At 40.4% G+C, this 27,381-nt stretch overlaps 2 protein-coding genes and 1 long non-coding RNA gene across 10 annotated transcripts in view; 1 reads left to right on the top strand and 2 right to left on the bottom strand.

Annotated features, from left to right (window-relative positions):
- The window catches only part of ZNF624 (zinc finger protein 624), a 35,655-nt gene extending 21,666 nt beyond the window's left edge, over positions 1-13,989 (bottom strand). Inside the window, exons 1-4 of one of the 5 annotated variants that reach the window (XM_058702902.1) lie at positions 13,907-13,954; positions 3,227-3,315; positions 2,677-2,764; positions 913-978 (exon numbers count right to left, since the gene is read on the bottom strand). Coding sequence is in view for 2 of the 5 variants with exons in the window: in XM_058702899.1 (XP_058558882.1) it covers positions 913-978; positions 3,227-3,313 (153 nt within the window). In the remaining 3 variants the exon portion in view is untranslated. The other 4 variants (XM_058702903.1, XM_058702899.1, XM_058702900.1 and 1 more) reach the window with 4 other exon arrangements.
- Positions 13,990-14,105: 116 nt separating this feature from the next.
- On the top strand, positions 14,106-24,243 carry LOC131497032 (uncharacterized). Of its 2 annotated transcripts, none has more exons than XR_009254728.1 (2): positions 14,106-14,258; positions 23,788-24,243. It is a non-coding gene; the product is annotated as an uncharacterized LOC131497032 (long non-coding RNA). The 2 variants fall into 2 exon arrangements; XR_009254727.1 differs by having other exon boundaries at positions 14,106-14,390.
- ZNF286A (zinc finger protein 286A) overlaps positions 23,965-27,381 on the bottom strand; it is a 26,915-nt gene continuing 23,498 nt past the window's right edge. For 2 of the 3 annotated variants that reach the window (XM_058702915.1, XM_058702919.1), the window contains one exon: positions 23,965-24,719. Coding sequence is in view for 1 of the 3 variants with exons in the window: in XM_058702919.1 (XP_058558902.1) it covers positions 24,706-24,719 (14 nt within the window). In the remaining 2 variants the exon portion in view is untranslated. The remainder of the gene's footprint in view (positions 24,720-27,381) is intronic. The other variant, XR_009254723.1, reaches the window with a different exon arrangement.

Genomic DNA, 27,381 nt, shown 5'->3' with positions numbered 1-27,381 from the left:
AACTGAAACTAATAGAATACTGTATGTCAACTATACTTCAAAAAAAATTTTTTTTAAAACTTAACCCCTGTAATTCTAAAAGTATTGTCAACACATGCCAAAGATTTACTTAAGTCATTAATGAGAGATCAGCTGCCTGACCAATCTGGTTCAAAGGAGACACAAAAACAGCTGTCTACTGATTGCAGAAAAAAGAATGCTGGAATAAGACCGCAAAATTAGTTAGAAACCTGGTGAATGTCCTACAAGGACAATAAAACCATAAATTTGGGGGTTATTTTTTCTCCAAGGTAAAATAACTTGCAAATTTTCAATGTTCTGGATATTAACCAACAGTAACTAGTACATCAAACAACGTAACTCTCCGGGCTATGTCAGGTGACCCTTACACAGGCTGGTTAGACAATGGTTCAATGCGACACTGAAAGGGCATACATTTACCTTTTGCCTTATTTCTAAGTTTTAGATAACTTTTCTTAACATATCTCATACATTTCTGACTTTGGTATTTTCTGGAAAAATCAGCTGAATTCTATACTCATGAATAAGAAAGTCAGCTTAACAATATAATGAAATAAAAAACCTAAACCATTTTAAACACACCTTAAATACCTCCACTGATGTTCATGTATTCTTGATATTTTTAATGGTGTTGAGTCTCACGATGTAAAGCAAGAATCAGAGCATGTGATATAGGATACTTTATCATCAGTAGTTACAATGTGACCTGCCACATTAGGGCTGCCACCAAGGGAAATGAAATCCGTCACACTGATGCGGCCAGCCCTGGGGTTACTACAGCTATCAAGCAAGATGATATTCACTGCAAACTTGCAAGGCACTAGGAACATTAAGAACCAGGCACAGTAAAAGAGGCACTTTATTCCCCTCATGTAACATGTGAGGCATTACCTTTTCCAATTCTGGTTCTTCAGCCTGAAGGTGAAGGTCTTCATCTGGCTTGGAAACTTCAGGATTCTGAAGGGATACAGGATACGATCACTCAGTGATAGGCTGCTGATGACTCACAGCAGAGCCTCAAGTACCAACGGTCCACTGTGGATGTGACATACATGGGATGATCCCTTTTGTTGTTTGAATTAGGGCTGAAATTAACAGGGTGGCCCCTTTTATTGGTTAATTTAGCGTTGAAATTACCGTCCCATAGTAACATCCAATCATCTTCTTCAACTTTGTTTGAGACAATGACAAACACAAGACTGAGAAAGATACAACCACATAGTTTTTAAAGGAGGCTTATAACAAAGAACCTATTGTAACAAAAAAATAGATTTATAGTAAGAGGCCTTCAGATCCTACATAATTTTCCCTTTTCATATAGAGTTGAAATGTATTTCTCAGAAAGTATCTATCTTAAGAATAGTATTCAAAACCTACTAACACTATGTACTTTGTACAGCTGAAGATCATTTCAGTGTTGTGGGGGGTCAGGGGGAAGGTCTTGTAGTTACTCAGGTAGCATTTCAGGGACTTCTCACTACATTATTTTCTTAACCTTATAAGCTGTATCCCTATGAGGGCCTGATTTTATAAATGAGATGGTATTTTACTACCTCTTTCGATTAGTACTTATGATTTTAGGTTTTGTGTGTGCCATTTAAAAAAACTATGGGTAATAAAACTACTGAAAGTCCATTGAGAAAAACTGTTATCTTATTTCTCCCCTTCCAAGTTCTTATCTAAAAAATAAAAACATTCAGCTTCCAGAAAATTAATGATGTGAACATCAACCTCTGGTAATTAGGGATGGGTCTGGCCATGTCAATACTAGACAAATACTTCAGATATGCTGATCAAGTGTAACATTTTGGTTTTTATTTATCTTTTCAAGGGTATGTTTTAAGGACTGTTTACACATTATACATCCTGGCTATAAAGAGTGAAAGGTCACTACTATAGGTTACCGCAGATCACGACTAGACAAATTGTATTTGTTGGTATTACCTTTCTTCGGAATCTATTTCAAAAAGTCACTGCTAAGACACGGCTTGTACCTCACTGACACCCACCTCAAACATACACACATACATATATATACTTAAATGTCTTCAGGGAAGCATTAAAAGATTTAGCTTAGGGGCGCCTGGGTGGCGCAGTCGGTTAAGCGTCCGACTTCAACCAGGTCACGATCTCGCGGTCCGTGAGTTCGAGCCCCGTGTCAGGCTCTGGGCTGATGGCTCGGAGCCTGGAGCCTGTTTCCGATTCTGTGTCTCCCTCTGTCTCTGCCCCTCCCCCGTTCATGCTCTGTCTCTCTCTGTCCCAAAAATAAATAAAAAACGTTGAAAAAAAAATTAAAAAAAAAAAAAAAAGATTCAGCTTAAATATCTAATTTCCAGTACTATCTTCCATAGTTTCCAGCTGGAATCACTAGCTCACCCCACTGTTCTCTTGCCCTTAAACTCCCTTCTCACCTGAAGTACCCTTATAAATACTTTACGACAACTTAAATCCCACTTGTGAGTACTACTTAAGTCTAACTGTCCTCATGAGCTTTCTGTGACCAGTTTTGCCCATACTAATGCCCATTTCTTTTCTTACATAGCACTCATCATGTTTATCATACAGCTAAGCATCATTAGCAAAATTCCTAGCAATAGATGCAGGAACTATCATTCACCTAAACAAATTATGTAACTATTTCTTTGTAGGCCTTACCTCAATGAGACTGTAAGCACCCTACAGCCAAGCTCTGTGTCTTAAACATCTTCTTTCTCTCCATGTCATCTATTAAGCTTGGTCACTTCTTAATGGGTAGAAAAGAGGAGATCACTGAGAGTGGGCACAAGGGGAACGGTCCCTCTTAATTGAGAGGGTGTGGGTGTGTCTGTGTGTACATACTTTCCCCAAAATTTCCTAAGCAATATTTCCAATTTAAAATATTCGATTCTTTTACCCCACAAATAACTGAAATTTCCTGGGAACAATACAAATTTAACATCAAAAGTAAATTTCCTAGACGGTTTATAAAAAAATAGCAAAAGTATTTTTTGAAAGATCATGTGTCTTGATATTGGTTCCATATGTATAGTGAAACTTCTTACAGATTACAAGCTTCACTATGATAAACCCAATTTTCATGGGGGAAACCATCTGATTCAGTTACGAGAAGGGGTCTGGGTGAGATACAGAAGTCACAGAATTCAGGAAAAATAGACATGCTCTTAAACCAAGATGCAGGTCAGGACTAGAGGAAACCCCAACTTACCAGAGGTCCAACAGAAAAAACCACAGCAGCCATAATCTCTTCCTCTGTGTTCCCCTCTCTGCCGAGAGTGGGGTCCTGCAAAGACATGGCTGAGAAAGAGAAATAAGCAATGAAAATCAATCCTGCCCTGGAAATCTCAGAATTACCTAATTGGAATCCTGACATTACAAGGAAGCATGACTAAAGGACACAAAATTAATCCCCAAGATCAGTGAGAAAAAAAAGATCCTTGCTCCTGGATGATGTGACATTTTAATACCATTAAATGTAGTCACAACTAGTAGGCCAGACATTGTACAAGGATCTTTTAAAATACAAGTGGGATTCATTTCTGGGCTGCAGGGCTGGTTCAATATTCGCAAATCAATCAATGTGATACAGCACATTAACAGAAGAAAGGATAAAAACCATATGATCCTGTCAATAGATGCAGGAAAAGCATTTGACAAAATACAGCATCCTTTCTTAATAAAAACCCTCAAGAAAGTCAGGAAAGAAGGAACATACCTTAACATTGTAAAAGCCATATATGAAAGATCCACAGCTAATATCATCCTTAATGGGGAAAAACTAAGAGCTTTCTCCCTGAGATCACGAACACGAGAGGAATGTCCGCTTTCGCCACTTTTGTTTAACATAGCGTTGGAAGTCCTAGCCTCAGCAATCAGACAACAAAATGAAATAAAAGGCATCCAGATTGGCAAAGGAGTTAAACTTTCACTTTTTGCAGATGACATGATATTCTTCATGCAAAACCCGAAAGACTCCACCCCAAAACTGCTAGAACTAATACATGAATTCAGCAAAGTCACAAGATATAAAATCGATGTACAGAAATCAAGTTGCATTTCTATTTGCCAATAATGAAGCAACAGAAAGAGATATCAAGGAACTGATCTCATTTACAATTGCACCGAGAACCATAAAATACTTAGGAATAAACCTAACCAAAGAGGTAAAAGATCTGTACACTGAAAACTATAGAAAGCTTATGCAAGAAACTGAAGACACAAAGAAATGGGAAAACATTCCATGGTCATGGATTGGAAGAACAAATATTGTTATAATGTTGACACTACCCAAAGCAATCTACACATTCAATGCAAACCCAATCAAAATAGCACCAACATTCTTCTCAGAGCTAGAACAAACAATCCTAAAATATGTATGAAACCACAGAAGACCCCAAATAGCCAAAGTAATGTTGAAAAAGAAAACTAAAGCTGGAGGCATCACAATCCTGGCTGGACCTTAGCCTGTACTACAAAGGTGAAATCATCAAGACAGTATGGTATTTGGCACAAAAACAGACACATGGAAAAGAACAGACCAATGGAATAGAACAGAGAACCCAGAACTGGACCCACAAATGTATGGCCAACTAATCTTCGACAAAGCATGAAAGAGTATCCAATAGAAAAAAAGTGTCTCTTTAGCAAATGGTGCTGGGAGAACTGGACAGTAACATGCAGAAGAATGAAACTGGACCACTTTCTTGCAATTCAAAATGGATGAAAGACCTAAATGTGAGACAAGAAACCATCAAAATCCTAGAAAACAGGCAACAATCTCTTTGCCCTCAGCCGCAGCAACTTCTTACTTGACACATCTCCAAAGGTAAGGGAAATAAAAGCAAAATTGAACTACTGGGACCTCATCAAGATAAAAAGCTTCTGCAGAGCAAAGGAAACAATCAACAAAATTAAAGGCAACCAACGGACTGGGAGAAGATATCTGTAAATGACATATCAGATAAAGGGTTAGTATCCAAAATCTATGAAGACTTACCAAACTCAACACCCGAAAAACAAATAATCCAGTGAAGAAATGGGCAAAAGACATGAATAGACACTTCTAAAAAGAAGACATTGAAATGGCCAACTGACACATGAAAAAATGCTCAACATCACTCGTCATCAGGGAAATGCAAATCAAAATCACACTGAGATACCACCTCACACTAATGAGAGTGGCTAAAATTAAAACCTTAGGAAACAACAGACATTGATGAGGATGTGGAGATAGGGGAACCCTCTTGCATTATTGGTGGGAATGCAAACTAGTGCAGCCATTCTTGGAAACAGCATGCAGGTTCCTCAAAAAATTAAAAATAGAATTACCCTACAACCCAGCAATGCACTACTAGGAATTTACCCAAAGGATACAGGAGTGATGATTCATAGGGCCACATGTATCCTAGTGTTTATAGCAGCACTATCAACAATAACCAAATTATGGAAAGAGACCACATGTCCATCAACTGATGAATGGATGAAGATGTGGTGTATATATATATATACACACACATATACATACAATGGAATACTACTTGGCAACGAAAAAGAATGAAATCTTGCCATTTGAAACAATGTGGATGAAACTGGAGGGTATTATTCTAAATGAAATAAGTCAGAGAAAGACAGATATCATATGTTTTCACTCATAGGAGGAGGTTGAGAAACTTAACAGAAGATCATGGGAGAAGGGAGGGAAAAAATAGCTACAAACAGAGAGGGACGTAAACCATAAGAGACTCTTAAATACAGAGAACAAACTGAGGGTTGATGGGGGTTGGGGACCTAGGAGGTGGGGAAAATGGGTGATTGAGGAGGGCATTTTTTGGGATGAGTACTGGGTGTTGTAGGTAAATGATGAATCATGGAAATCTACTCCCAAAGCCAAGAGCATGCTGTATACACTGTATGTTAGCTAACTTGACAATAAAAAAAATAAAATAAAATATCTTTTCTTTTAAAAACATATTTACTTTTTATTGAGTAAACTCTACCCCCAACATTGGGCTTGAACTCAATGACCCCGAGATCAAGAGTTGCATGCTGTACTGAGCCAGCCAGGTTCCCCTAAAAATACCTTTTTGTTCGAACTTCACATCAACCCAATGGTAATTATATTTCCACTCCACTGTGAAGAAAATGAGGCTTAGAAAAACTACACAATTTACCTGAGGCCATATATGACCTCAAATCAGTCTAATTCCAATGCTCACACCTTTTCCACTAAATCAATTTGCTGTGTGATGTGAAAAAAAAATAATTCAATCTTCCTTTCCCACAATCATCGACTCATCTAAAAATGAACCACTTTGGGGCACCTCGGTGGCTCAATCAGCCTAAGTGTCCAACACTTGATTTCAGCTCAGGTCATGATCTTGTGGCTTGTGAGTTTGAGCCCTGTATCAAGCTCTGCACTGATGGCACAGAGCCTGCTTGGGACTCTCTCTCTCCCACTCTCTCTGCCCCTCAGCCGGTTGCTCTCTTTGTCTCTCTTGAAATGAATATATACACTTAAAAATTTTTTTTAAAAAGAATACGCATCCAAGAGCTTTGTATTCACCAGCGTAGTCTGAAGAACAGCAGCATGAACATTACTGGGGAGGTTGTGAAAGATACAAAATCTGAGGTTCAACTACAGAACCTACTGAATCACAATGAGCTTTTTCATAAGATCCCTAGTTGATTCATATGCCACACATGAAAGCTGAAGGCAATATGGATCTAAAAAAGATCATGCCAACAAATTAGACAAGCTAGAAGAAACAAGTAATTTCCTAAAACATGTGATCTACTAAGACAGAATCGTGAAGAGTGAGAAAATCTGACAGGCCGATTACTAGTAAGGAGATGGAATCAATAATAAAAAATCTCCCCCAAAAAACAAAGTCCAGGACTAGGTAGGTTCATTGCTGAATTCTATCAAACATTTAAGAAGAATTAATACCAACTGTTCTCAAACTCTTTGAAAAAACAGAGAGGAAAGAATACTTCCAAACTGATTTTACAAGGCTAGCATTACCTGGATTCCAAATGCAGGCAAGGACACAAGAAAAGAAAATTAGAGGTCAATAACCCTGTTGAACACAGATGCAAAATTCCTCAACAAAATAGTAGCAAACTCAATTCAACAATATAGCAAAAGGATCATACACAATGACCAACTGGGATTTATTCCAGTGATGCAAGGATGGTTCAATATCTGCAAGGCAATCAATGTGATACACCACATTAGCAAAATGAAGAATAAAAATCGTATGATCATCTCAACAGATGCAGAAAAAGCATTTGGCAAAATTCAACATCCATTATGATAAAAACTGTCAACAAAGGGGTATAGAGAGGACATAATGCAACATAATAAAGGTAATATATGACAAGCCCACAGCTAACACACTTAATGGTGAAATGATAAAACTTTTTCTAAGATCAGGAACAGAGCAAGACAAGGATGTCCATTGTCATCATTTATACTCAGCATGATATTGGAAGTCTTGGCTGGAGAAATCAGGCAAGAAAAAGATATAAAAAGCATCCAAATTGGAAAAGAACTGTCACTATTTGCAGATGACATAATATTATATATAGAAAGCCCTAAAGACTCTCCCAAAAAACTGTTGAATAAACAAATTCAGTAAATTTTCAGGACACAAAATCAACTTATAAAAATCAGCTGTGTTTTTACACACTAACAATGAACTGTAAGAAAGAGAAATTAAGTAAATAATCCCATTTACAATTGTATCAAAAAAGAATAAAATACCTAGGAATAAGTTTAACCAAGGAGGTGAAAGATCTATACATAAGATTTAACCATAAGACACTAAATGGAAAAATACTCTGTGCTCGTGCATTGGAAGAACCAATATTGTTAAAATGTTCATACTACCCAAAGAAATTTACAGATTTAATGCAATCCCTATAAAAATACCAACATTTTTCACAAAACTAGAACAAATAATACCTAAAATTGCCTTAAATGTTTCTCAAAAATAGTACTGCATTTTCCCAACACACACACACACACACACACACACACACACACACTCACAATAGTACTACATTTCCCAGCAATTTCACTTCTGGGCATTTACATACAGGAAACAAAAACACTAATTCAAAAAGATATCCACACCCATGGGTTCACTGTAGCATTAATTACAAAAGCCAAGGAATGGAAGTGTTTGTTGACAGATGAATGGATAATGTGAGACACAGATACACAACTATTATTCATCCATAAAAAAAAAAAAGGAAATCTTGCCATTTGTGAAAACATGGATGCACCAAGAGAACATTATGCTAGGTGAAACAAGTCAGACAGATGTAAACAAGTATGACCTCACTCTTACGTGGAATATAACAAAACAAAAGAAAACCTAAACTTGAACTCATAGGTTCAGAAAACAGATTGGTGGTTGCCAGAGGCAGGGATCAACAGTGGCAAGAAGATGGTCAAAAGCTATAAACTTCCACTTATAAAATAAGCAAGTCCTGGAAATGTAATATATATAATGGTGACTAAAGTTCATAATGCTACTGTATTGTATATTTTAAGTTGATAAGAGAGTAAATCTTAAAAGTTCTCCTCACAAGAAAAGAATTTGCAACTAGGTGTGGTGATGGATGTTAGCTAGATTTGTGGTGATCACTTTGCAATATATACACATATTGAACCACGCTGTATGGCATGTTGTATGCCTGAAACTAATATAATGTTATATGTCAATTATATCTCAATTAAAAAATGAAGTAATAAGTATATTTGTGGATTAAAAAAAGAACGAAAGAAACCTCTCACTACAAATACACACACACACTAAAACAGACCATTATGCCAGGATACATTCCAAAATATTCAAGCCACAATTCACAACAACAACAAAAAGAAAATGAAGACACCTAAATTTGGGACTGGCAGTGCAATTTAAACACACTGTTTGGTATGACAACATATAATAGCATTCATCAAAGCTGGTGGAAAGAAGAAAAATAGCACACATATTAGAATATAATAAAAAGAAAAAGAAACAATGAATATGGTTAACAGAAAAACGCCACAGGTTTATGATGAGACAGAAAGGTACAAATAATAAAAAGTAAGAGAATACTTATCTACAAATATGACTTAGCTGACCTGTAGCCAATCAAAAAAACAAATATATGCAACCTGATGGCTAGATATATGACCATCCACTAAGCCAGCAGAGACACCTAGGCACCGTTTTCCCTTCCCGGCCCCCTTCTTAAATGAGGATGTGACCTTGCTGATGCTGAGTCTGGTTCAAGAACCAGGTGTGCCTGATAAATGAGATTTCCTTACACCCAATGGTACAGATTGTTAATATAAACTCATCCAACATGGTAATAGCAGTTTCATGTATAAAAAAGGGCAGTGACATACCAAGTTCTGAAACCCTACTTTGTGCAAAATGTGTTACCAGCAGTTGCATGGACCCTCAGTTAGGGACTCTGTTAGGATTAATAAGCATGCTCAGTGTCCTCCTGTCCTGAATGAACACCTTACTTCACATAAGATTGAGGAGCTTTAGCTTAATAAACAGCAGAACGTTATTAACCTAATCTTAAAGTTTGTGCCAATCAGCTCATCTGAAATGATACTTGCAATAATAACCAATATCTTCTGAAAAACAAGAACTGTATAAAGCATGGCTGTTATAAATTCTAGAGGTGAAATTAAAATAAATATGGAGTATACTGGAACATATTCAAAAGTTATTTTCAAGTATTCAAGGAGTATTTGCTAATATTAATCATATACTGCAAAGACTACTGACAATAAAGAAAATCTCAATCAAAAACAAGAAACTGAATACATGACATTCTCTAACCATGATGTAGAATTACAAACATAAGTCTGAAGGGAGGAAGGAAAAAACTCAATCACCAGGGAATGAAAATAAAATAAACCCTCCTGAATACCTATTAAGTCTAAGAGAGAACTTTAATTGCCAGTGAATTAGAAAGTGAGAGAATAATAGATTAAAAACTCGTTGATTGCTGCCAAAACTTTAAAAAGATAAAATTTATATCCCTAAAGACATTCAACTAACATTAAAAAATGTTTTTAATGTTTATTTATATTTTGACAGGGAGAGAGACAGACAGAGACAGAGACAGCACGAGCGGGGGAGGGGCAGAGAGATGGAGACAGAATCTGAAGGAGGCTCCAGGCTCCACATTGTCAGCATAGAGCCCAACGTGGGGCTCGAACTCACGAACCTTGAGATCATGACCTGAGCTGAAGTTGGATGCTTAACTGACTGAGTGACCCAGGTGCCCCACAACTAACATGTTTTTAAAGAATAAAAATATTAAACATCTAACTAAATAAGAAAAATAATTTACAAGCAAGCCATAAGGAAGAAATAATAAGGAAACTAATAAATTAGAAAACAAAACAGCTGAGAACGGAAGGAGGTGATTCTCTAAATAATGAACATATAAGCCACTGGCTAAAGAAGAAAAAATACCAATAAACCAAAAATAGAAACAAGAAAGGGGCTATAACATATAAATCATCTTAAAATTGTAGGTCAATAAAAATAAAATTTTCCAAAGAACAATTTTTGTTAAAAAATATTCTAAGACTGACTCAAGCAGCAGAAAACTTAGGTAGGCCAATGCAGTAGCGACTGCTAATTGCCTTTCAACATCCAGTCTCCCCTTCTCCTTGACAAAGGTTTGAAATCTCAGCTGGCCACAAGGCCACCCAACTACAGACATTTCCCAGCCACCTTGCAGGCAGGTGTGCCCAGGTCACTAAATTATAAGAAACGGGATTTGAATAAAAGGGTTGATATCACATCTTTTTTTTTTTTTTTTAAAGAGTTTTAGTTTATTTTTTTAAAGTTTACTTATTTATCTTGAGAGAGAGAGAGAGCATACGTGTGTCAGCAGGGGAGGGGCAGAGGGAGAAGGAGAGCGAGAATCCCAAGCAGGCTCTGCACTACCAGCATGGAGCCCAGCAAGGAGCCCAACATGGACCCCAATGAGGAACACAATGAAGGGCTCGAACACCCGAACTGTGAGATCATGACTTGAGCCGAAATCAAGAGTCTGACGCTTAACCAAATGAGCCACCCAAGTGCCCCCAGGTGACATCACATCTTTCCCAGGGAGCTGTCTGTCCTCCAGTTCTTTGTTCCCTACCCCCCCCCCACCCCCTGCAAAAGGCTTGCAATGCAACAGTATGAAAGTGAGCCAGCTTCTGCCATAGGAAAGACAACAGCCCCTAGGAGGTGCTGAAGCAAAAAGAGGAATGGAACCTGGGTTTCTAGATGACCTAATGCCATAGAGCTGCCTACCCCTACCCACCCTTATCACTGCCAGTCACCTGAAAACTCAGACTTTTATGAGAAAGAAATAGTCTTTCTTGGGGTGCCTGGGTGGCTCAGTCAGTTGAACATCTTACTCTTGATGTAACAAAAAAAAAATTTTTTTTAACATTTATTATTAAGAGACAGAGAGACACAGAGCGTGAGCAGGGGAGGGGTAGAGAGAGGAGGAGACATAGAATCCGAAGCAGGCTCTAGGCTATGAGCTGTCAGCACGGAGCCCGACGTGGGGTTCGAACTCACAAACTGTGAGATCATGACCTGAGCCGACGTCGATCACCTGACCAACTGAGCCACCCAGGCGCCCCTGACTCTTGATTTTTATAGTTAAGTCTCAGAGTTAATAAAAGTGCTTTTCCCATACTTCAGTGTTTCTCTACCTTATTTTAGGTCATGGGTTCCTTTGCAAATCTAATGAAAATGATTTTTTCTCCAGAAAACTACATATAATTAGAAAACTCCCACATCTTAAATCTGAGGATGCAAAAAACTCATTAAAAAGGAAATTCTGGGGGCACCTGGGTGGCTCAGTTGGTTGAGCATCTGACTCTTGATTTCAGTTCAGGTCATGATCTCAAGATTCGCAGGACTGAGCCCCGAATAAGGCTCTGTGCTCCCAGTGCCTGGGATTCTTCCTCTCCCTCTCTGCCCCTCCCCTGCTCATGCTCTCTCTCAAAGTAAGAGAAGAAAAACAAGGAAATTCTGGGACGCCTGGCTGGCTCAGTCGGTAGAGTGTGTGACTCTTGATCACAGGGTCCAGAGTTCAAGCCCCACCTTGGGTGTAGAGATCACTGAAATAAAATTTAAAAAAAAAAAAAAGGAAATTCCTCAGCTCCATCCAAGATCTGATCACCACCTCTAGGTATGAGACACAGAAATCTACATTGTCAACAAGCACCTCAAACATTTACCTTGATAAATATTGTTCTAAAGCAAACTAATTCCTCAACCCCAAATTAAATACTCTTCTTTTTAAAAATTTTTTTCAACGTTTGTTTGTTTATTTATTTAGAGAGACAGAGCATGAGTGGGGAGGGGCAGAGCGAGAGAGAGGGAGACACAGAATTCCAAGCAGGCTCCAGGCTTTGAGTTGTCAGCACAGAGCCCGATGCAGGCCTCTGCAGGGCTCAAATTCATGAATAGTGAGATCATGACCCGAGCCTGAAGTAGGATGCAAAACCGACTGAGCCACCCAGGCATCCCATCAATTTTTAAAGATTAATGAACTCCTCCTTGGCAATATGCCATGTAGTTAATGCTAGTCAAATACGTTTAATACCAAACTGGGCAATAAGCATCTGTTTAAATTTTATAATCAGAATAGCCAACGCTATTTAATCGAGATCAGCTTGATCTCTATTGTGTACAAAAGAACGCATAGAGAAAAAGACAGCAAGTCAACAAACGGAAGCCCACTGTGACCTCGGAAAAAGACCGCAAGTCAACAAACGGAAGCCCACTGTGACCTCGGAGACCTGGGCCTGTGATGTTTACACTCCTACTTTTCTACACTTTCCAAGTAGACAATAAGAAGTATTTGCATATACATAGGAGTTTGGTGTAGTAATAAAGTTCCAGAGTGTCCACCTCCCCCCGGTTCTAACCTTGGTTTAGCTACTGGAGAAATGTGTCCATTGGCAAAATCATTTGAGCACACGTTATTAGCGAATGAGGCTTACCGCCCTGTTTCTCCTTTCACCTCGGCCATTATGCAGAAGATATCTCATCCAGGCCAACATTTCTCCATAGTCGTAATTGCCTAGATATTTTTTTTTTCTGGATAGTGTCCCTGTCTGTCTTCCCAAGCACCGCGGAAGTATCAAAGACTTGAAAAATGTCACTTGCTGTGGGTCCTCAGCTAGCTTTGTTATTTTAAAATAACGAAGGGGTCCATGTTCTTGTTGAGAACTTCAGCGCCACGGACCAATCCAGCATTTCCCAGCCAAAGCAATAATGCCATTATCAGGTCTGGGAGAGACAGGTGATTTGAAAGTGATTACGTGAAATGCCATAAAATGAGACGGGGCGGGGGGGGGGGGGGGAGCTGCCTCGGTTACCGAAAGGACAGGAGTTCATCCACCTGTCAGGCCATCAGGTGTGAAATCGTTCCATCCCTGCGGGTTCAGAAGCCAGGACGGAGACTGTCCTTCCTCCAGCCTCGCCCTTTTTCCCTAAGTGCCCATCCGGGGTCCCCCCACTTCCTCCATCAAAGGCGCGGGACTGGGAAGAGGCGGAAGGTCAGTTCAGAGGCCAGCAGGCCCTAGTCGAACCCTACTAAGCCTACGGCCGCGCCCCGTGCTCCCCAACCCCAGCGCCGCGCCCGCCGCCGAGGGCACCGCCAGCCCCGGAGCCAAGCGTGGGGGACACCGCGCCCAGGCAGGAGGCCCAGCCCCAGTCGCCTCTCGGGTGGGCGTGTCGGCTCAGGGACGGGGGCTCTGGAGGGAACGGCCCCGCCCCGGACGCCGCCAGGAGCCCAGCGCCGAGGGAGGGGCGGCGGGGAACCGGGGCCCGACGCCCGGGGCAACGAGTACCTGGCTGCCGAACTGAGGACAACTGAGGGCACTCGCAGAGCAGGGCGGGAACGCTTCCAGCAATGGCGCCGGCTTGGCGGGGCCGGCCGCCAGGCAAGACAATGCGCCTGCGCGGCCGGGGCGCCAGAACTCCAGCGCCCAGAATCCTCAGCGCCAGAGCTTTTTTTTTTTTTTTTTTTTTTTTTTTTTTTTTTTTTTTTCCATTTCCCCCCTCCCCCCTTTTCTCTCTTGTCTGCGTTTATGCGGGAATGGGCTGTGTTTGTCGACAATTTGGGTGACCTAAAAAAAATCCAATCAAATCGAACAAACTTGTATTGAGAGGCCGCGACTACCTGTCAAGCGCTACCATCAGGTACGAGCGACGCAAAAAAGAATGACGCCAGCTCTTGCCACTGACCATTTCAGGGTGGCTGAAGGCCTAGTAGTTGATAGAAGATACGGGCCTTTTGTCAATTAGCGAAAACCTCGGATGCCGGTGGAGTTGGTGAGCGCGTGTGCACCCTTTTGCTTGTCTTTCAAGTTCTTGACTGAAGAAGCGATGATGCCTTCCTTATAATCTCTGGCTCTTTGAACTAGAGCTTCCTTTCTCAGCGCATCCAAATCGTAATAGTAAAATAATAAAAACAAAAGTTTAACTAATATTGAGAGTGATGTTAATCTAGACAGACATTTATTTTTCCAAGTTTTTATATTGAGGTTATTATATCTCAGATTATAATATATATAGTATAAGGCGTGTTTTCCTTTGCCTCAATTCCGTGGTGTTAATGCTCGGAGGCCATATTTTCTATAGTGAAACAGACTCCATTGGGGCTGTAGAGCACTTTCCCTCAATGACACCGTTTCCTTCCTAACCTGCCCCTACGCTCTGTGACTTGGATTCTCTGCTGCTTTGTTTGTGTGTGAGGCCCACCAGGGTGGGCCCCTGCCTATGGGGATCTGCAGGGAAATATAAATCTCCGTGAAGCAACCCTGTAAAGGGGGGCTCTTGGGATCGCAAAGAGCCAATGGACACCTTTAGAGGAAACATGACATAACCCAGGGACTCTTGAACTGTGAAAGGAAAAAAATATAAGCGGGAGATCAAACTACTAGAGATAATAAATATGATAGCGGAAATGAAAAAAAAAAATTGGATGAAGAGCAGATTCGACACTGCAAAAGAGAAGAATCCCGCATTCAAAGGCATAAAAATAGAAACTGCCCAGAATGAAACACAGAGAAAATAGAGAATGAATGGAGCACCGGAGAGTTATAGTGTAATTAGAATCCTAGAAGGAAAGGAGAGAGTGAGGGATGACTGAATATGTTTGTTTCCCCCCTTTTTTTAATTTAAATTTTAGGTAGAATAATGACTAGATACTTTCAAAGTTTGATGAAAATTATAACCCCACACATCCAAGAAGCTCAGTGAAATTCAAAGATGTGAAAAAATCACACCAAGGCACATCATAATCAAATTGTTACAAACCACTAATAAAGGAAAATCTTAAAAACAGAGGAGAAAAGGTCTGTATTTACTGGGTTCTAAGATAATTACTTTTCACCAGGAAAAAAAAAAAAAAAGAAAAGGAAGAAAGAAAAAAAGCAAGCAAGCCAGAGGACAATGGTGCACTTTTAAAGTACTGAAAGAAAGAAGAGGGGTACCTGGGTGGCTCAGTCCGTTAAGCTTCTGACTTCGTGGTTCATGAGTTTGAGCCCTGGGTCAGGCTTGGTGCTGATAGCCTAGAGCCTGGAGCCTGCTTCAGATTCTGTGTCTCTCCCTCTCTCTGCCTCTCCCCAACTCGTTCTCTCTCTCTCTCTCTCAAAAATAAATAAAAACATTAAAAAAAAGGAAAAAGAAAAAAAAAAAACCCTGTCAGCCCAGAAATTTATACCCATTAAAATAGTGTCCTATATGAAGGTGAACAGATAATGGGCTGAGATGGAATAGGCATGCTTTTCCCTGTATCCCCCATTAATTATAGCTAAAAACCTTTGATATTGTACAGATAAAACAAATATAAGAAGACTCTGAAATTTGGACCAAAGGCAGGCCAGCTAGGGATCGTGCAACGTGAAGAAAGACACAGTGGTAACTTTTCTACATTTTTGTTTTGCCTCATATACTCTGGCCTGGGTGCTTGGAGAAGCTGGCAACACAATATGCCAGTGGGTGCAGATTAAAAAAAGGCTCCAAGAAGAGCCGGTCTCTCTCCAGCCAAAGGACCAAGAAAAGGATAGTCTAGAATGACAGAAAACCTTTAAGAAAATAACCTCTACTCCAGCCAAACAGCACAGAAAAAACTGTGGACCCATCTCATCCCCAACAGCAAAGATAGCAATGAGGGACTCTTCTGTCCCTGCAAGGATAATGTCAGAGAAGACAGTATGGGGAGCTGGGACTTTCATTTGCACCCGGCTGGTAGTATTGAGCCTCCCCACACACAGTGTCAGTGACAGCTATGTGGTAGGTGAGAGAATGCCTCTTCCATCCTCAACGAGGTGTTGTTAATGGTGGTGGTCTAATAGGGGGCCTGAAATTCTACCTCTGCCCAGCAGTAACAAATTCCCCTCCCCAGAGCTGTCAAAAGAAGCTAAGTATCTTGGACTTCCATTCCCACCTAATGCTAACAGCTCAGTGGTGAACTTCCTTCTCCCACCAGAGTGATGTCAGGAGAAGCCTGCTAAATCACAAGATTCACATAAAAATCCAGAGTATCATAGTACTCAAAAGTGTCTCCAAATTTGACTAAAGACATACATCTCCAGATTCAAGAATCTAAGAAAATGCCAGCAGGATAAACACAAAGATATGCAGTCTAATAAGACAGCTAATAATCAAACTTCTGAGAACTAAAAAAGATGAAGAAAAATCCTGGGAGCAGCAAGAGAAAAAGGATACCATATCAGCAACAGAAAAATAATTCAAATGATAGTGGACTTCTTATCAGGAAACATGGAGGCCAGAAGTAGGTGAAACAACGTTTCTCAAGTGCTGAAAGAAAATAACTGTAAATCCAGAATCTGAGTTTAATCAGTGACCATGCAGCAAAAATTCTTCCCATCATGTTTCTCCCTTCGTACTGCAATTTAAAGGTACATTGGAACAAGAAAACATATTGTTAGATATAAAATGTGATAGCATTCTTCCTGAAGATGAACCAAAAACTATTTGATGACGACACTCAATAATTTAAAGCAGAGAAACTGGAAGAGAAGCTAAAAGTGAAAGAATGAGAAGCATCATGGGTTAAAATAGACGATCTAGAAAAAAAAAAAATCCCAGTATGTAGTAGATAGTCAAGCAAGTGCCTTCTGGTCGCAATGGCGACAGACGGTCTTTATTTGAAGATGTGCAGACACTAAGTGCATGAAGAGGTTTGCCAGGCACAGAAGGATCAGAAGGACTGTCCTCTCTTGCACCTTGGCAGTGGCAGAGCTGCTCAGAATACGCATAGCTGAGAAAACCTCGGATGCTCGTTTCGGAGACGATGAGCTGGGTTCCCAGGAGGGGCATTAGTTTTTCATGGTGGAACCCATCAGGGCATGGGGATGCATTTTTTCCCCTGGATTCTGTAGAAAATACATACGTTTCTTGTGCTATACAAATCCATTCCACTTGAAAGTCAAAGCTTTCTCCATCCCAGTTCCAGGAGGTACAAATGTCTGCAGTAGCTCAAGATTGGGCATTCAAATGATAGTGAATTATCAGATTCCATTTTCATAAATATTTCATCACATTTTTTGGGTGGTGGTGTCATCATAACCCCAGTGTATTCATAACTAAAAATATTTCACATAATTAGAGCTATAGAAAAGCAACCTGGTCATCATCTACACGTTCCACCAAAATGGAATTTTTGGCCACTTAAAATAGGTGGTTCTATGATATCAACATTTTTCAAAGGTACATTTTAAAAAGGACTACACATATAAGACTTTACAACCTTAAAGTTCTTTCCAGGTGATTGTTACCAGCATTAAAAAAAAAAAATCATAGAAATCGTTCTTTGCTTTTGCATTCTAACATGACTCATTGGAAAAAGTGACATGGCAATCATCACTGTTCTTTTCCAGGGCATTTCCTTACTTTTGTTAGTGATTTACATGTATACATGTTCACCTTCTTTTATGTATATCCAAAGTCTTGTTTCCAAGTCTTTTGTATAGCACCAGGATTTCAAAAATAGAGTGGGAGAAATTTATTCTAAAAATATTGTTCTGTACTTTGACTGGAATTGGGATTAAAAATTGTGTGTGTGTTTTTAATGTTTTTTATTATTTATTTATTTTTAAGACAGAGAGAGACAGAGTATGAGCAGGGGAGGGGCAGAGAGAGGGAGGCACAGAATCTGAAGCAGGCTCCGGGATACGAGCTGTCAGCACAGAGCCCGATGTGGGGCTTGAATCCACAGAATGTGAGATCATGACCTGAGCCAAAGTCAGATGCTTAACCAACTGAGCCACCCAGGCACCCCTAAAAATTGTGTTTTTAGGGGTGCCTGGGTGGCTCAGATGGTTAAGTGTCAGACTTTTGACTCCAGCTCAGGTCATGATCTCAGGATTGTGAGATTGAGCCCCACGTCAAGCCCCACATTGGGCTCAACACAGAACCTGCTTGAGATTCTCTTTCTCTCTCCCTCTGCCTCTCTCCCCCACTCTCTCTAAGTAAATAAATGTTTAAAAATTATATTCATATACATTTTTTAAAGTTTATTTTGAGAGAGAGACAGAGCAGGGGAGGGGCAGAGAGAGAGGGAGAGAGAGAATCCCAAGAAGACTCCATGCTGCCAGCATGGAGCCCGACATGGGGCTTGAACCTACAAACTGTGAGACCATGACCTGAGCCAAAGTCAAGAGTCAGACACTTAACTGACTGAGCCACCCAGTCAACCAACCATGTTTTTATATTTTTATTTGAAGATTTTTTTTCTTACTCAGCTTTGTTGTTGTCAAACTTAATGAACAAGACTCTTGAACATAATAAAACATAGTGTCTAACCATTCCACATTTTTGTAGAGGGTTAGAATGAGATCATTTTAAGTTAAATTAGTTCTTGGCCAGGGCGCCTGGGTGGCTCAGTCGGTTAAACGTCCGACTTCAGCTCAGGTCACAATCTCGCAATCCGTGAGTTCGAGCCCCGCGTCGGGCTCTGGGATGACGGCTCAGAGCCTGGAGCCTGCTTCCGATTCTGTGTCTCCCTCTCTCTCTTCCCCTCCCCTGTTCATGCTCTGTCTCTCTCTGTCTCAAAAATAAATAAACGTTAAAAAAAAATTAAAAAAAAAAATAAATTAGTTCTTGGCCTAATGCAAACTACAGCTGCCTTTAGGCATAATGTAACAAAAAAAATCTTGTATGTGCTGGGCATTACCACGATGTTCAGTTATTGACTTAATATGGTTCCTAAGAGCTTAGAGAAAGCAATACTGAAGATGATTTTATTTATTTATTTTTTAATGTTTATTTTTGAGAGAGAGAGAAACAGAGCAGGAGTGGGGGAGTGGCAGAGAGAGAGGGAGACACAGAATCCGAAGCAGGCTGCAGGCTCTGAGCTATCAGCACAGAGCCTGATGTGGGGCTCAAACTCACAAACTGCGAGATCATGACCTGAGCTAAAGTCAGATACCTGACCAACTGAGCCACCCAGGTGCCCCAAGATTCACTTATTCTTAACATCTTATTCTTTTTGTGTTATCATGTACCCTCTCTATATATACATATTTTTTTCTGAATCATTTGAGAGCAAATTGCATGCATTATGCTTTTTTACCTCTACATACTTTAATGTGCATTTCCCAATAAGGATATTATTTTACATAACCATGGTATAGTTATCAACTTCAATAAATTTAACATGGACGTAATACTTTTATCCACTCTACTGCTTGTATTGCACTTTTGAAAAACGGAACCAATATGTCCTTCATAGTATTTTTTCTCCTGCGTAGGATCCAGTTAAGGATAATATATTGTATATAGTCATCACGTCTTTAGTTCTTAACCTGGAACAGGGATTCAACCTTTCTTTGTCTTTTATGTCAGTAACATTTTAATTTTTTTTTTTTAACATTTATTTACTTTTGAGACAGAGAGAAACAGAGCATGAACGGGGGAGGGTCAGAGAGAGAGAGAGGGAGACACAGAATTTGAAACAGGCTCCAGGCTCTGAGCAGTCAGCGCAGAGCCTGATGCGGGGCTCGAACTCACAGATCGTGAGATCATGACCTGAGCCGAAGTCGGATGCTTAACCGACTGAGCCACCCAGTTGCCCCTATGTCAGTAACATTTTTAAAGAATGCAATCTTTAAAAAAATTTTTTTAACCTTTATTTATTTTTGAGATACAGACAGAGCATGAGTGGGAGAGGGGCAGAGTGGGAGGGAGACAGAATCTGAAGCAGGCTCCAGGCTCTGAGCTGTCACCACAGAGCCCAACATGGGGCTTGAACGCACAAACCATGAGATCATGACCTGAGCTGAAGTCGGGCACTTAACTGGCTAAGCCACCCAGGTGCCCCAATCTTTTGTTGCCAATAGTCCTCATTTTGAGGTTTGTTGAATGTTTCCTCATGATTGGATTCCAGTTATGCATTCTCTAATATTACATAAGTTATGTTGTGTCCCCATGGTATCACATCTGAGGCACACAATTGCCACCTGCCATTTGTTCAATATATTAATTTTGATCATGTAATCAGGGTGCTTCCCATATAGTAGTATAAAATTATTAGTATATAATTTTTTTCCTTGCAATTGCCAATTGTAACAAGCAATTTATGGAGAAGATACTTTAATACTATGCAAATATCCTGTTCCTCATCACACTTTCCCCTTTTGGATTTACCATCCATTGATGATTCTTGTCTGACCAATCTTGATTGTCATGGCTGCAAAATGATGATTTTCCAGTTTCACATTTACCAGTTTGCATTGGGCATTCTACTGCAAGCAAGGGCCTCTGCTCTCCCTTGTTTATTTACCTCTTTCTTCCTTCCTCTCTCCCTTCTTTCCTTTCTTCCTTCCTATCTGAGAGAGAGAGAGAGAGAGAGAGAGAGAGAGAGAGAGAGAGCGCAAGTGGAGGAGGGGCAGAGACAGAGGGAAAGAGAGAGAATCCCAAGCAGGCTCTACACAGTCAGCCCAGAGCCTGATGCAGGCTCACCAACTGTGAGATCATGACCTGAACCAAAATCAAGAGTCAGATGCTTAACCTACTGGGCCACCCAGACGCCCCTATTTACTTACTTCTTATCAATGTGAACGCAAGCACTATTTTTTCCTGACGGTTCAATAATTCATTACTGTCTTGTTTTGGTACTCAATTTGTCCCAGACTTGGTTAGTGAGGGCCACGCCAAGCTGGCTCCTTTGCCTTTCTGACCTACTCTCACCATTTTTTGAGTCCTACTTTATTTTCTGGAATAAGATGTTCCAGACTCTTTTTGTAACTACCTTCCTTCAGACTTGGAACCAGCCATTTCTCTGAGGAACCCTGGTTCTTTTTTTTTTATTTTTTATTTTTTCGTGGAGAATGGTATCAAATCAAGCTCTGAGCTCACTGCAACTTGGGTGTCATTGTTTCTAGCCCCTTTCAGTGGACAGAGCTAAGATATATATGTATGTATACATCTATATGTAACAATATATTTCCCCATGTTAAGAAGGTATAAAAGGGATGTGTAGCTAAGGAGGCCAAATATGGATGTTTGTGAATTTTGCTTATCTGATAAATTGCTTGTGTATAACAGAGAGTTCTCAATCATCTATTTCCTAGGTAATTTGGTTAGCAAAGTTGTGATTAATGTAAGTGGTTAAAAGACTATATTGGAATAATAATGGCAACAAAACTGTGCAGAAAAATAGTTAACATGGCAAGCGCAAGACTGCTATTTTTAGAAAGTCCTGCTGACAAGGTAGACCCTTGGCTGGCGTCTGGGGCTTCTGACTTGGGGATGGTTCCCACCGTTCCCAGAGCTGATAAGAGTGGTCGCTGTGCCTAAACTATGTGTATAAACACTGTGGTTTATGCTGAACACCTGTTTTCCTTCTAGGAGTCTGTAGTTTTGGTACGTGCTAGACAGAGGGTGCCAATAAAAACGAAGGGTACTGGGGCACCTGGGTCGCTCAGTTGGTTAAGCGTCTGACTCCTGATTTCGACTCGGGTCATGATCTCTTGGTTTGTGGGATCAAGCCCCCGTTGGGCTCCATGCTGACAGCACAGAGCCTGCTTGGGACTCTCTTTCTCCCTCTGTTCCTCCCCTACGCACACTCTCACTCTCAAAATATAAATAAACTTAAAAAATATTTTTAAAAAACCACCTTGGGTACTGAGATTCTAGTGAACTCCCTTGGTAAACGATATTTCACATGTTATCACGACTCACTGTAGGGGGTATTGGGCATGTCCTGTGTGACTCTAGTGCCAAGAGAACTCTTGGAAGCTTATACCTTGTTTTCTCCAGACTTTGTCCCACGCACCTTTTCTCTTTACCAATTTTGCTTTGTATCCTTTTACTGTAATAAATCACAGCCACGAGTATGGCAATATGCTGAACCCTGTTAATCCTTCTAGCCAATCATTGAGGCTGGGGGTCATGTTGGGGACCCCCCCCCAGACATATATAAAAGAGAATGGGATGTTGCTTCTGTTTTTCAAGAGAAAAAGTAACTTTTCCTTTTAAAAAAATGTTTAATGCTTATTTATTTTTGAGAGAGAGAGAGGGAGAGAGAGTGAGTGGGAGAGGGGCAGAGAGGGAGACAGAATCCAAAGCAGGATGCGGGCTCTGACCTGTCAGTACAGAGCCTGACTCGAACCCACGAACCGCAAGAACATGACCTGAGCCGAAGTCAGAAGCTCAAATGACTGAGCCACCCAGCTGCCCCACAAATACTTTTTTCTTAGAGTCTCGTTGTTCTAGGATGTGAAAAGATAGTAAGAGACAGAATTAGAGTGGATACAGTAAGTTTTAGAAGGTCTGAGGAAAAGTGAACTTTGTTTGTTGTACTTTATAATGGCTGCAAATACTGAAAAGAAGCAATAAAGCGTGTTAAAATTTTGACAAAAACTGGCTTGATTTTGATGGGTTTATTCGTTATATGTTTGCAAAATCTTTGATTCTATTTTTTTAAGTAAACTCTACCCCCACTGTGGGACTCAAAGTTATGACCCCGAGATCAAGAGTCACATGCTCCATTGACCGAACCAGCCAGGTGCCCCCAAAATCTTTAACTCTAAGTATTATATTTATATAACATCAGAGTTTGGTTATATCCTTGTGTCAGTGATAGTCCGCTCTTAACAAGAGGAGGTGAAAAATCATTCTTAACTTTCTGCATAATCTGTCCACGTACTACAGATTCAGTCTCTCGCCAGAATTGTGTTTTGTGTTTTGTGCTTTGTGCTAACTTTGCCGTACTCTTGATTTAAAAAAAAATAAACAGGCCCCAAATAGTCCCTTACCTAGGAGCCTGTGATATGGCACCCACAAAAGGAGAAATGCAAGAAATAGTTAGGTTTGTTTGGTATGTTTCATATTTATTAATTAGCTGAGAATTCTTGTTGACAGCTGCTCAGCTTATGGGAAGAGATACCAAATAAAAGAGAATATAAGCCTTCTTGAGACTAACTTGATACAAATATATGATCAAGGTAAGTATGTTTCAGAGGTTGTACACTTTATTTATGGTTGAAGTCCCTGGAGATGGTCCTCATGGCCCTTAATATGTTCTTAACCTCTGGGGAAACACTGATCAACTCCTTCTTGAAAGACTCATGTATTATACACCAAGAAAGGATTTTTCTCCTCTATTGAGATATTGTTGGTTACTGTAATAAATTAAGCAGGGCTAGCCAGTCTGATTCTGAATAAGTGGTTTATGTTTTCCTTTCTTCCTTGTCTGAAGGTTCTTCTATAAGCTACAAGCCAGGAACGGAGTCTTTAAAAAAAGAAGGAAGATGTAAACATTCGGTGGAAATAACCTCACCAGATATCAGCTATCACTGCTTCAAAGAACAGACTCATGGGTGCACACTTCCAAGCCAAAGCTGACATTGCTTAGAGAACTGTCAGATTTCCGGGATTCTGTTTTTTTTGTTTTTGTCTGGAAGCAGATTACTTCATGAGATCAGACTGTTAACCGACGATTCAGTGGAGGACAAAGAGTTAATTGAGGAGGAATGAATGACCTGTTAGATGAAATATACTTGTGATTATCTGTTTAGAGCATTTTGGTAATTTAAAAAATATTCTATCTGATAGACATATGAGGAAGCCCTTTCTCTTCTTGATCTGTCTCTAACGCTCAATTTAGTAGACTGCCTTTGCAAATGGAAATAAAATATCCCTTAAAGTGTGAAAATTTAAAGCTTAAATGGGATTCTGTTCTCATTATCACTCAGAATTAAGGAGCATATACTTTTATGGAGTCTATTTTCTTTTCATAACAATGCAGTTATTTGTATAGAGTAACAACAAAAAGCATTTGTCCTCCTTTTTACCAAGATAAAACTGAACAAATCAATTATGCAAATACAGCTTTGGAGTTATATTTAAGAATCTATCCTGCTCAGCCATGAGCAATCCACCATTAAGGAAGAATGTTTTATTTCATATATAGAATCAATACCTAGAGAAGCCGTCTAGGATCTGTCTATGGTACCTATGCTATGGCTTTCAAGATCCCAGCCCTACAAGTTGAAAAGAAGGTCACTCTCCAGTAGAACAGGAGCTGTAACAGATCTGGGGAACCGCAAAAGGAGAGAAATTCATCCATATTTACAGGTATTACAGGTGGAACTTGGTGGAGATGAATCCATTGGGTTTAGTTTTCTAGCCCTGGAACAGAAGAACAAATAAAAGCAATCTTTAAAAAAATCTCCAGGGGCACCTGGGTGGCTCAGTCGGTTAAGCATCTGACTTCGCCTCGGGTCATGATCTCAAGGTTTGCGGGTTCGAGCCCCGCGTTGGGCTCTGTGCTGACAGCTCAGAGCCTGGACCCTGCTCCCGATTCTGTCTCCCTCTCTCTCTGCCTCTCCCTTACTCACTCTGTCTCTCTTTCTCTCTCAAAAATAAACAAACATTTAAAAACATTAGAAAAATCTCTAGAATGATGGAAACCATTGAGGATGGAACCCAAAATTCCTTATAAAGTCTCCAGTGAGAAATGTGTTTTCTGGCCTTAGTTGCTCAGAACCAGACGGCCTGAGACTTGCTGGCATCATAACAAAGTGCCCTATAGCTGTACCATGTAAATGAAGCCAAGTAACAAAACCACAATGAATCTGTTTTTTTTTTTTTTTTTAATAAAAAAAAATCTGTAGAGAACATCTATGAACACAGGGCAGACTGTTAAGAAAATTTTATCCAAAACTTGGAAACAAGGCAAAAGTCTGGTTACATGTGAACATCAAAATGCAACTTTATCTGAAAAGCCCATTTAAAGGTGATTTGGCTCTTCAGGGGGGCGCCTGGATGGCTCAGTTGTTTGAATGTCTGACTTTGGCTCAGGTCATGATCTTGAGGTTGGTGAGATCAAGCCGCACATTGGGCTCACTGCTGTCAGTGCAGAGCCCACTTCAGATCCTCTGTCCCCCTTTCTCTCTGTCCCTCACCTGCTCATGCTCTCTCTCTCTCTCTCAAAAATAAAGAAACAGTAAAAAAAGAAAAGGCTATCTGACTCCTTGGGGTAGTATAACTTTGTTTGACTTACTATTTACTATTGATTAGGGCCTAACTCTGTGAAGCCATTTGCTGCCCTGTTAAAAACTAAAGCAAAACCCTGGATAAGTTGCAAAGGATTTCTACTTGGTAGAAAAGATGACCTCAGAGTTTGTGGTTTTATTGCCCTGTACGACACTGGCCAGTTTTGTATCTTATTTAGCAAGCTTATCCCAGCATGCTTTCCTTCACTGACCGTTTATGCACCGTCTCTGGTATCCATCTTTGAACCAGCATTATTAGCCAGGTAGTTCCCTCATTAATGAGTCCAATAAATCTTTGTCACAGGCTTACTATAGAACAGTCATACTTTTAACTTAAAAACAAAAATTTAACATATCCTGTCTCCCAGGAGGAAGAAAAGAGCAAAATGTAATGCTTCTATTTCTGTCCTGGATAACGTACACCGGTTTTGTTCCAAGAGTGGGATAATAAAAATACAAATAATGTCTAAAGGAGTGTGTGTGTATCTGTATCTTTAAGAGCCCTTAATCATAGCTTTGAAACCTAGACGAGCAATGGAAGAACATGAATAACCCTACTCAGAAGGGTGGGACAGGGAGAAAGGTTAATCTAGAGTCACTGTCTCTTTCCCACATTACCGCTGCACAACCTCTGAACTTGCTCCTGGCCATCAATTTCACCCCTCTCCAGTGCATTGGCCACACCACAGTCATGGGAATCTCTCACATATGAACTCTCACTTGCTAAACGTAGCAACTGAAAGCCTCTTCCCTCCCTTCCATATCCATACTCCAGAATCAACTCGAAATGAACTTACAAGACCCTTCAAGATCTGCCTGTTGATGATCATTACGTCCTCAGTTACCGCCAGTGCTACTCTTCGTCTCTAAGCTCTAGGCACAACGTGCTAAACCACACATGGTTCCTGAAATACGCCATTCTCCACCTCACACATGGCTCCCTCTGCCTGCAATGTCATGCCTTCCCACTTAACTTCTTCAGCATGTGATTCCCTTTCCTTGAGATTCAGCTGCGGCGACATCTTCCTGGCTTTTTGGATGCCAACTTCTCCGACCAAGAAAGGCTGGGTCTCTTACACACGTCTGTATGACAGCTCTTATCACACCACATTCTGATCGCTTGTTGACTTGGCCAAGTCTCTTAGCTAAAAGCAGAGTCTGTGTCTGACTCCTCATTTTGTCCCTGACACCTAGCACATACTAAGCCTAGCACATAGTGCCTGGCACCTAGAACAGTTGCTCCAAAGTCCTTGCTGAACAATCCTGGGTGTAGATATTGGGAGCAATGGTAAAAGATAGGAGACCAAAGGCTCAATGAACATGGGGAAGTGAGCAGGGAGTCAGAGATGGCAGCAAAAGGTAAGAAATGGTACACAGTCAGAGGCTCAGAGAAGGTGTTTACATCTGAGGGGTGATGAGGAAGGCTTAAAACACACAAGGATGCCATGCCACCTTCTACTAATCCTACGACGAGTGGAGAGCAGGAGAGTGGGCTTCCTTTCCAGGAATGTGTTGCAAAGGAGATAGTTTTTCCTGGTCCTCACTTGAGGTTGGATTGGGGTACATGACCTGTTCAGGGAAATAAAACATGAGTGGAAATGAAATGTGTCAGTGCAAGACCCTTTAGATCCTTCCTCTCCTTCTAGCATGGCAAAAGCAGTGTTTGAGATGATGGCTGCTTCATCAGCTTGGCTTTCTGATATGAGGAGAACCTTCCTGCTAGCCCACACTGAATAGGTCACTCAAGCAAGCATCGAGAATGGGTGTTCTAGTGAGTAGGCGAAAACAATGATACT

Source organism: Neofelis nebulosa, chromosome 16 (assembly GCF_028018385.1).
Source record: "Neofelis nebulosa isolate mNeoNeb1 chromosome 16, mNeoNeb1.pri, whole genome shotgun sequence".
Taxonomy (NCBI): domain Eukaryota; kingdom Metazoa; phylum Chordata; class Mammalia; order Carnivora; family Felidae; genus Neofelis; species Neofelis nebulosa.
This window is presented reverse-complemented; position numbering and strand designations above follow the sequence as displayed.